The sequence below is a fragment of the Alexandromys fortis genome, unplaced genomic scaffold (assembly GCF_014885135.2).
Source record: "Alexandromys fortis isolate MF-2015 unplaced genomic scaffold, M_Fortis_MF-2015_v1.1 scaffold_128, whole genome shotgun sequence".
NCBI lineage: Eukaryota > Metazoa > Chordata > Mammalia > Rodentia > Cricetidae > Alexandromys > Alexandromys fortis.
Genome location: NW_026068012.1, coordinates 4,661,899 through 4,672,034, shown reverse-complemented (window position 1 = coordinate 4,672,034; position 10,136 = coordinate 4,661,899). Strand labels below are relative to the sequence as shown.

At 39.0% G+C, this 10,136-nt stretch overlaps 1 protein-coding gene across 1 annotated transcript in view; it reads left to right on the top strand.

Moving 5' to 3' along the window:
* Positions 1 to 8,253: 8,253 nt before the first annotated feature.
* LOC126513615 (olfactory receptor 4C11) overlaps positions 8,254 to 10,136 on the top strand; it is a 10,220-nt gene continuing 8,337 nt past the window's right edge. The window contains exon 1 of the mRNA XM_050162099.1: positions 8,254 to 8,267. Within this exon, the coding sequence (XP_050018056.1) occupies positions 8,254 to 8,267 (14 nt within the window). The remainder of the gene's footprint in view (positions 8,268 to 10,136) is intronic.

Genomic DNA, 10,136 nt, shown 5'->3' with positions numbered 1-10,136 from the left:
TCATTAGATGCTGAAAAAGCATTTGACAAAATTCAACATCCCTTTATGATAAAAGTCTTGGAGAGATTAGGGATACAAGGGTCATACCTAAATATAATAAAAGCTATATACAGCAAGCTGACAGCTAACATCAAATTAAATGGAGAGAAACTCACAGCCATCCCACTAAAATCAGGAACACGAAAAGGCTGTCCACTCTCGCCATACCTCTTCAATATAGTGCTTGAAGTTCTAGCAATAGCAATAAGACAACATAAGGGGATCAAGGGGATTCGAATTGGAAAGGAAGAAGTTAAACTTTCGTTATTTGCAGATGATATGATAGTGTACATAAACGAACCCAAAAACTCCACCAAAGAACTTTTACAGCTGATAAACACCTTTAGTAATGTGGCAGGATACAAGATCAACTCCAAAAACTCAGTCGCCTTCTTATACACAAAGGATATGGAAGCAGAGAGGGAAATCAGAGAAGACGTCCTTTTCTTTATCATAGGAGAATGAGATCCTTTTAGTAGTCAAACTATTTTCTATAAAGCTAAAATAGCAGAAGGCTTCAAGTGAATCTCCTCACCCAACCCATTTTCTGTTATTAGTAACAGAAATGATACTCATAGTCTGCAATAGCCTCTACACTGTTCAAATGTTCAAAGTCTCTTCTGAAGCTCAAGACAATCACTTGACAAGGACTTTTTGACAGGGATATCTGTCCCACATGGTCCCACAATCATTCAGTCCCAAAGAAACACACAAAGGTCTACATTAATTATAAACTGGTTGGCCTATTAGCTCAGGCTTCTTATTAGCTAATTCTTACATCTTACGTTAGTACATACTTCTTGTCTGTGTTAGCCACATGGTTTAGTACCTTTTATGAGTGAGGCATTCTCATCTTGTTTCCTCTGCATCAGAGAAGCATCACCTTTCACGATAGCCACAAACAGCATAACATATCTTGGGGTAACTCTAACCAAGGAAGTGAAAGATCTATTTGACAAGAACTTTAAGGCATTGAAGAAAGAAATTGAAGAGGATACCAGAAAATGGAAGGATCTCCCTTGCTCTTGGATTGGGAGGATCAACATAGTAAAAATGGCAATTCTACCAAAGGCAATTGATAGATTCAATGCAATCCCCATCAAAGTCCCATGAAAATTTTTCACAGACCTTAAGAGGACAAAGATCTTAACCTGCGTCTGTCTGGAGTGGGAGAATAATGGTGACTCCTTGACTAAGCTTCTTTCTCCCAGCATTCTGTTCTGTTTGCTCCACCCACCTAAGGGTTGGCCTATCAAGGGGCCTAGGCAGTTTCTTTATTAATAAGAAATCACTCCCACATCAAAGACAGACACTGGTGGGTGTACAGTTAGGGAGGATAACTTGAACTACTACATATATAGTTTCCAATTAGTGAACTTTCCCATGCAGATATGTTCAATCCTGCTTGACACAGTTAAGTCAGCTCAGATGTTTGAGACACAGGCCATTGACTGTAACTCAATGTTTCAGCATATAGCACTCAGCAGCTAACCTTTTACATGGGACAAAGTCATACATTCTCTTATTAATGGCATTCTCCCTACTAGGAAAGTGCCTACTCTGTTTCAAAGTCAGTATAACTAAGTGTTCCATTATATTTTTTATCATTTTAAGAAGTCAATTATTGGTTATCATATTTTAGATTTCATTTTTTTCAAAGACATTACTGCTATAATCTCTTTGTTTCTATTTTCCAATGTTTCCCAGGTTTTGAATTTCATTCCATTATTAAGTGCTGTTTATTTATTCTTTTTTTTAATTTATATCAGTTTAGAGCAGTTATTCTCAACCTGGTGGGTCATGACTCATTTTGGGAAATCAAATGAACCTATCACAGGACTGGCCTAAGACCATCATAAAATACAGATATTTATATTATAATTCATAACTAGCAAAAATCTAGTTATGAAGTAGTAGTGAACATAGTTTTATAGGTGGGGAGATCACTACATCATGAGTAACTGTATTAAAGAGTCACAGCAGTAGGAAGATAGAGAACAACTGGTTTAGATTAATGTCTCCTGTAGCTCAGGCTTGCACCATAGTATGTAACTGAGAATTACTGTGAAAACCTAATCCTGCCTCTGCTACCTATTGCTGGAAAGACAGTCCTGCAACTCCTACCAGGCTGGACCTTGACTGGTCTGTGTGAAGGAGAAATAGATCAGGGAATAAGTATCCTCCAACTTCTCTAGATTTTATTGTGAATTTACAAGTGAAGTGGGACCTGTGTAAGAATTGAGTTCACTGACCAATTGTAAAACCAGTGTAGTCACAACAGACAAAGGATGGGCAAGAAGGAGGGTAAAAGCTTTCCTGCTGTGACAGTAGTTGACCTTAGCAGTGAGTAGTGAGGTAATCAATTTTAAATGTTCCATAAATGTGCTGACTGGCCATTTCATGGGTCCACAGACCATGCATACAAGAATCTATATAAAGAACTTATCATTAAACCAAATTAGTGTAGTTACAGTAGTTCAAGTAAAATAGAAGAGCTGGATAAAATGGTGTGGCCCTGCCTACCATGATTTAATTTCCAGTTTTAAGATGTATACTCTGAGAGAAATGATGTGAATAGTACTTGGTGTGCTCTAATACAAATCCCTGGTCTCTGGAGCACATGACCATAAAATCTGTTTCAACTTTTGAACAGAATTTTTCAGGATTATAAGTACATTATTTCCACTATATCTTTCCTGCCTTTAAGCCCTGCCATAGACCCTTCATTGTGTTCTAATTCATGGCTTTTTGTTTGAGAATTACTGTTTGAATCTGACCTGTGTTTGGTTGTAGGACCTCCCAGTTATGAAGTAAAGGGTTGGGTACATTGGACCTTGAGTGTGTAATGGAATACGTACACATAGGACATATTTTTTTGTAGGAGGAACAGAAAGTGCTCTGGGAGAATAGAAGATTTTACTAAACTACAAATTTTCCAGATTGTGATCTTGTCTGACCATAGTGTGGAAGGACAAACCTGGAGGATTTTTACCTTCTGAGACATTTGATCTCTGCTCACCCAGTAGGGTAACTGCTATTGTCTTGAAGCACAGCTGGGTCATCCTAGCTAATGAGGGCCTCTGGTTGGCAATCAGAAGCACCAGTAGGAGGTAGTTTACAGGTTCTTTCAGGATTCTTTTGTTTTGCTCTAACGAGCTGTAAGGAGGACCACAAGCCAATGCCATGGTGAATGTAGGAGCCACTGTCCTCAGACCAGGAAGAGCAGGTTGGCTGAGCTGTCAGAGCTGCTTGGACAGGGATGAACCATGATCCAGACAGGTTCTGTTGTTCTTTGTGGTACAAGGATAGTGGCCCTTGGCCTCTGATCTTTGTTGAATGTGGGGGATGCTCTGCCATCCTGGCATGCGAGACTATGAGCTTGTAATATTGTTGCCTCATGTTATGTAATTGAGAATTTCTTTAAACACCTATTCCTGCCTCTGCTGCCCAGTGCTGGGTAGATAGTCCTACAACTTCTTCAGAAATGGGCTTTGACTGGTCTGTGAGAAGGAAAAATAAACCAGCTAATGATTGACCTCCAGTCTCTCTGACTTTTAGTGTGTGATTATAGATGAAGAGCGTTCTGTGCAAGAATTGAATGCATAGACAAAGCTTGAAGCTGGTACATTCACAGTACAGAAAGGGAGAGACAGGACAGTGGTTTAGAACTTTCCTACTTCAACAGTAGCTGAGATTAGCAATGTGGAACTTGGTAATCAATTTTAGATGCTCCATAAATGTCCTGATGATCATTTCTTAGTGTCCACAGTCCAAGCAATCAAGAACCTGGACTGACCTTATTATGAAACCAAATTGTTATAGTTACAATAGTTCAACCAAAATAGATCAGAGAGAAATGTTGTGACTCTGCCTAACAGGACTGTTATTTTACTGGTTTTAGATAGATACCCTGAGGTAAAAGTTTGAGATATCTTTGATGTGCTCTAATACAAATTCCTAGTTTATGGAGCACATGGCAATAAATCCTGTTTCAACTTTTCAAAATAATTTCTTGAGATTATAACTATATCATATCCACATTCTTATTTCTGTCCTCAAGCCCTACCATGACCCATCAGTGTCTTCTAATTTATATCCTGCTTTAATTTAACAGTTTTGAATGTGACCTGTGTTTGGCTGCAGGATTTCCCAGGTATGAGCTGATGGGTTGGCTGCACTGCACATTGAATATGTAATGGGATGTGCACACAAACGACCCTGGGCTTTGGATGAGGAACAGATATGCTCTAGGAAAGTGGATGGATCTCTACTAAAATACAAACTTTTTGGACTAAGGCCCTATCTACTGGGCTCAGAGGGCAGGACAGAAAGTTCTGTAATATCTGAGTAATTTGATCTCTGATAACCCAGTATGGGAGCTGATAATATTCTGAGGCCCAGCAGCATGGTATTAGCCAGTGAGGGACTTTGGGAAGGCTTAGCAAGCAGGACTAATAATGCAGGCTAGCTTACACGTGGTTCTTTCCATGATTCTTCTCTGCTTCTCTTGTAATGACTTGTAAGGAAGACCACAAGTGATGCCATGGTGAATGTAGGGTGTTCAGAGAAGGTCTGTTGAGCTGTCATTTTTGCTTGGGTTTGGATGGACCATTAGCCAGGCTGTGTTTCTGTTGGTCTGTGTAGTGANTCATTAGATGCTGAAAAAGCATTTGACAAAATTCAACATCCCTTTATGATAAAAGTCTTGGAGAGATTAGGGATACAAGGGTCATACCTAAATATAATAAAAGCTATATACAGCAAGCTGACAGCTAACATCAAATTAAATGGAGAGAAACTCACAGCCATCCCACTAAAATCAGGAACACGAAAAGGCTGTCCACTCTCGCCATACCTCTTCAATATAGTGCTTGAAGTTCTAGCAATAGCAATAAGACAACATAAGGGGATCAAGGGGATTCGAATTGGAAAGGAAGAAGTTAAACTTTCGTTATTTGCAGATGATATGATAGTGTACATAAACGAACCCAAAAACTCCACCAAAGAACTTTTACAGCTGATAAACACCTTTAGTAATGTGGCAGGATACAAGATCAACTCCAAAAACTCAGTCGCCTTCTTATACACAAAGGATATGGAAGCAGAGAGGGAAATCAGAGAAGACGTCCTTTTCTTTATCATAGGAGAATGAGATCCTTTTAGTAGTCAAACTATTTTCTATAAAGCTAAAATAGCAGAAGGCTTCAAGTGAATCTCCTCACCCAACCCATTTTCTGTTATTAGTAACAGAAATGATACTCATAGTCTGCAATAGCCTCTACACTGTTCAAATGTTCAAAGTCTCTTCTGAAGCTCAAGACAATCACTTGACAAGGACTTTTTGACAGGGATATCTGTCCCACATGGTCCCACAATCATTCAGTCCCAAAGAAACACACAAAGGTCTACATTAATTATAAACTGGTTGGCCTATTAGCTCAGGCTTCTTATTAGCTAATTCTTACATCTTACGTTAGTACATACTTCTTGTCTGTGTTAGCCACATGGTTTAGTACCTTTTATGAGTGAGGCATTCTCATCTTGTTTCCTCTGCATCAGAGAAGCATCACCTTTCACGATAGCCACAAACAGCATAACATATCTTGGGGTAACTCTAACCAAGGAAGTGAAAGATCTATTTGACAAGAACTTTAAGGCATTGAAGAAAGAAATTGAAGAGGATACCAGAAAATGGAAGGATCTCCCTTGCTCTTGGATTGGGAGGATCAACATAGTAAAAATGGCAATTCTACCAAAGGCAATTGATAGATTCAATGCAATCCCCATCAAAGTCCCATGAAAATTTTTCACAGACCTTAAGAGGACAAAGATCTTAACCTGCGTCTGTCTGGAGTGGGAGAATAATGGTGACTCCTTGACTAAGCTTCTTTCTCCCAGCATTCTGTTCTGTTTGCTCCACCCACCTAAGGGTTGGCCTATCAAGGGGCCTAGGCAGTTTCTTTATTAATAAGAAATCACTCCCACATCAAAGACAGACACTGGTGGGTGTACAGTTAGGGAGGATAACTTGAACTACTACATATATAGTTTCCAATTAGTGAACTTTCCCATGCAGATATGTTCAATCCTGCTTGACACAGTTAAGTCAGCTCAGATGTTTGAGACACAGGCCATTGACTGTAACTCAATGTTTCAGCATATAGCACTCAGCAGCTAACCTTTTACATGGGACAAAGTCATACATTCTCTTATTAATGGCATTCTCCCTACTAGGAAAGTGCCTACTCTGTTTCAAAGTCAGTATAACTAAGTGTTCCATTATATTTTTTATCATTTTAAGAAGTCAATTATTGGTTATCATATTTTAGATTTCATTTTTTTCAAAGACATTACTGCTATAATCTCTTTGTTTCTATTTTCCAATGTTTCCCAGGTTTTGAATTTCATTCCATTATTAAGTGCTGTTTATTTATTCTTTTTTTTAATTTATATCAGTTTAGAGCAGTTATTCTCAACCTGGTGGGTCATGACTCATTTTGGGAAATCAAATGAACCTATCACAGGACTGGCCTAAGACCATCATAAAATACAGATATTTATATTATAATTCATAACTAGCAAAAATCTAGTTATGAAGTAGTAGTGAACATAGTTTTATAGGTGGGGAGATCACTACATCATGAGTAACTGTATTAAAGAGTCACAGCAGTAGGAAGATAGAGAACAACTGGTTTAGATTAATGTCTCCTGTAGCTCAGGCTTGCACCATAGTATGTAACTGAGAATTACTGTGAAAACCTAATCCTGCCTCTGCTACCTATTGCTGGAAAGACAGTCCTGCAACTCCTACCAGGCTGGACCTTGACTGGTCTGTGTGAAGGAGAAATAGATCAGGGAATAAGTATCCTCCAACTTCTCTAGATTTTATTGTGAATTTACAAGTGAAGTGGGACCTGTGTAAGAATTGAGTTCACTGACCAATTGTAAAACCAGTGTAGTCACAACAGACAAAGGATGGGCAAGAAGGAGGGTAAAAGCTTTCCTGCTGTGACAGTAGTTGACCTTAGCAGTGAGTAGTGAGGTAATCAATTTTAAATGTTCCATAAATGTGCTGACTGGCCATTTCATGGGTCCACAGACCATGCATACAAGAATCTATATAAAGAACTTATCATTAAACCAAATTAGTGTAGTTACAGTAGTTCAAGTAAAATAGAAGAGCTGGATAAAATGGTGTGGCCCTGCCTACCATGATTTAATTTCCAGTTTTAAGATGTATACTCTGAGAGAAATGATGTGAATAGTACTTGGTGTGCTCTAATACAAATCCCTGGTCTCTGGAGCACATGACCATAAAATCTGTTTCAACTTTTGAACAGAATTTTTCAGGATTATAAGTACATTATTTCCACTATATCTTTCCTGCCTTTAAGCCCTGCCATAGACCCTTCATTGTGTTCTAATTCATGGCTTTTTGTTTGAGAATTACTGTTTGAATCTGACCTGTGTTTGGTTGTAGGACCTCCCAGTTATGAAGTAAAGGGTTGGGTACATTGGACCTTGAGTGTGTAATGGAATACGTACACATAGGACATATTTTTTTGTAGGAGGAACAGAAAGTGCTCTGGGAGAATAGAAGATTTTACTAAACTACAAATTTTCCAGATTGTGATCTTGTCTGACCATAGTGTGGAAGGACAAACCTGGAGGATTTTTACCTTCTGAGACATTTGATCTCTGCTCACCCAGTAGGGTAACTGCTATTGTCTTGAAGCACAGCTGGGTCATCCTAGCTAATGAGGGCCTCTGGTTGGCAATCAGAAGCACCAGTAGGAGGTAGTTTACAGGTTCTTTCAGGATTCTTTTGTTTTGCTCTAACGAGCTGTAAGGAGGACCACAAGCCAATGCCATGGTGAATGTAGGAGCCACTGTCCTCAGACCAGGAAGAGCAGGTTGGCTGAGCTGTCAGAGCTGCTTGGACAGGGATGAACCATGATCCAGACAGGTTCTGTTGTTCTTTGTGGTACAAGGATAGTGGCCCTTGGCCTCTGATCTTTGTTGAATGTGGGGGATGCTCTGCCATCCTGGCATGCGAGACTATGAGCTTGTAATATTGTTGCCTCATGTTATGTAATTGAGAATTTCTTTAAACACCTATTCCTGCCTCTGCTGCCCAGTGCTGGGTAGATAGTCCTACAACTTCTTCAGAAATGGGCTTTGACTGGTCTGTGAGAAGGAAAAATAAACCAGCTAATGATTGACCTCCAGTCTCTCTGACTTTTAGTGTGTGATTATAGATGAAGAGCGTTCTGTGCAAGAATTGAATGCATAGACAAAGCTTGAAGCTGGTACATTCACAGTACAGAAAGGGAGAGACAGGACAGTGGTTTAGAACTTTCCTACTTCAACAGTAGCTGAGATTAGCAATGTGGAACTTGGTAATCAATTTTAGATGCTCCATAAATGTCCTGATGATCATTTCTTAGTGTCCACAGTCCAAGCAATCAAGAACCTGGACTGACCTTATTATGAAACCAAATTGTTATAGTTACAATAGTTCAACCAAAATAGATCAGAGAGAAATGTTGTGACTCTGCCTAACAGGACTGTTATTTTACTGGTTTTAGATAGATACCCTGAGGTAAAAGTTTGAGATATCTTTGATGTGCTCTAATACAAATTCCTAGTTTATGGAGCACATGGCAATAAATCCTGTTTCAACTTTTCAAAATAATTTCTTGAGATTATAACTATATCATATCCACATTCTTATTTCTGTCCTCAAGCCCTACCATGACCCATCAGTGTCTTCTAATTTATATCCTGCTTTAATTTAACAGTTTTGAATGTGACCTGTGTTTGGCTGCAGGATTTCCCAGGTATGAGCTGATGGGTTGGCTGCACTGCACATTGAATATGTAATGGGATGTGCACACAAACGACCCTGGGCTTTGGATGAGGAACAGATATGCTCTAGGAAAGTGGATGGATCTCTACTAAAATACAAACTTTTTGGACTAAGGCCCTATCTACTGGGCTCAGAGGGCAGGACAGAAAGTTCTGTAATATCTGAGTAATTTGATCTCTGATAACCCAGTATGGGAGCTGATAATATTCTGAGGCCCAGCAGCATGGTATTAGCCAGTGAGGGACTTTGGGAAGGCTTAGCAAGCAGGACTAATAATGCAGGCTAGCTTACACGTGGTTCTTTCCATGATTCTTCTCTGCTTCTCTTGTAATGACTTGTAAGGAAGACCACAAGTGATGCCATGGTGAATGTAGGGTGTTCAGAGAAGGTCTGTTGAGCTGTCATTTTTGCTTGGGTTTGGATGGACCATTAGCCAGGCTGTGTTTCTGTTGGTCTGTGTAGTGACCTGGCCAGTGGTCCTTGTCCTCTGAGCCTCCCTGAGTATAGATTTCTTGGGAAGAGGGAAAATCTGCAGCCCTAGTATGGTAGGATATTATGCTTGTAATATCATTGTCCAGTGTATACACAGGGGTATGCTTTTGGTGTTCAGTGGGAAGACAGATTGGAAAACTGATGATATGGTTTCTAGAATTTCTGAATATTGCATTCCACTTTCAAGTTTGTCTTATAAATGTTTCAAATAGTTTAAAATTTGGTAGTGCTATGGTGATGTTGATTGTCTTTTGGCAATACATGATTAGAATGCTTCTAACTTTCTGCTATCATCAGCCACAATGATATGATTCAGTGATGTTTAGTTCTAGGGGATAAAAGGGGCTAGCTACCAAGGTTTCTCAGGTGTGCATGGTGTTTGGCAGGTAGATAGGGTAGAATCTATATCTTATGATATAAGCCTTGTAACAGGAAGCAGATATTAAATTATTTTTCATAATTATGTTTCATAATCTCATTGATCACTCTGAGTGTTTCCACTATGAATGTAGCTTTGTAATCAGCTTTTCTGTTATAAATTATTGGAAATTGACATTGAATTGTATTCAATTTATGCTGCAAATTTACTTTACACAGCATAATGTTCCCAAGAATTAATTATTTACTTCTTTATTTACTTAGGCCTTGTTTTTTCTTTCTTTTTTTTAATTTTTTATTGAGAAAAAGAAAAAAGAAGTTTCTGCCTCCTCCCAGCCTCCCATTTCCCTCCCCCTCC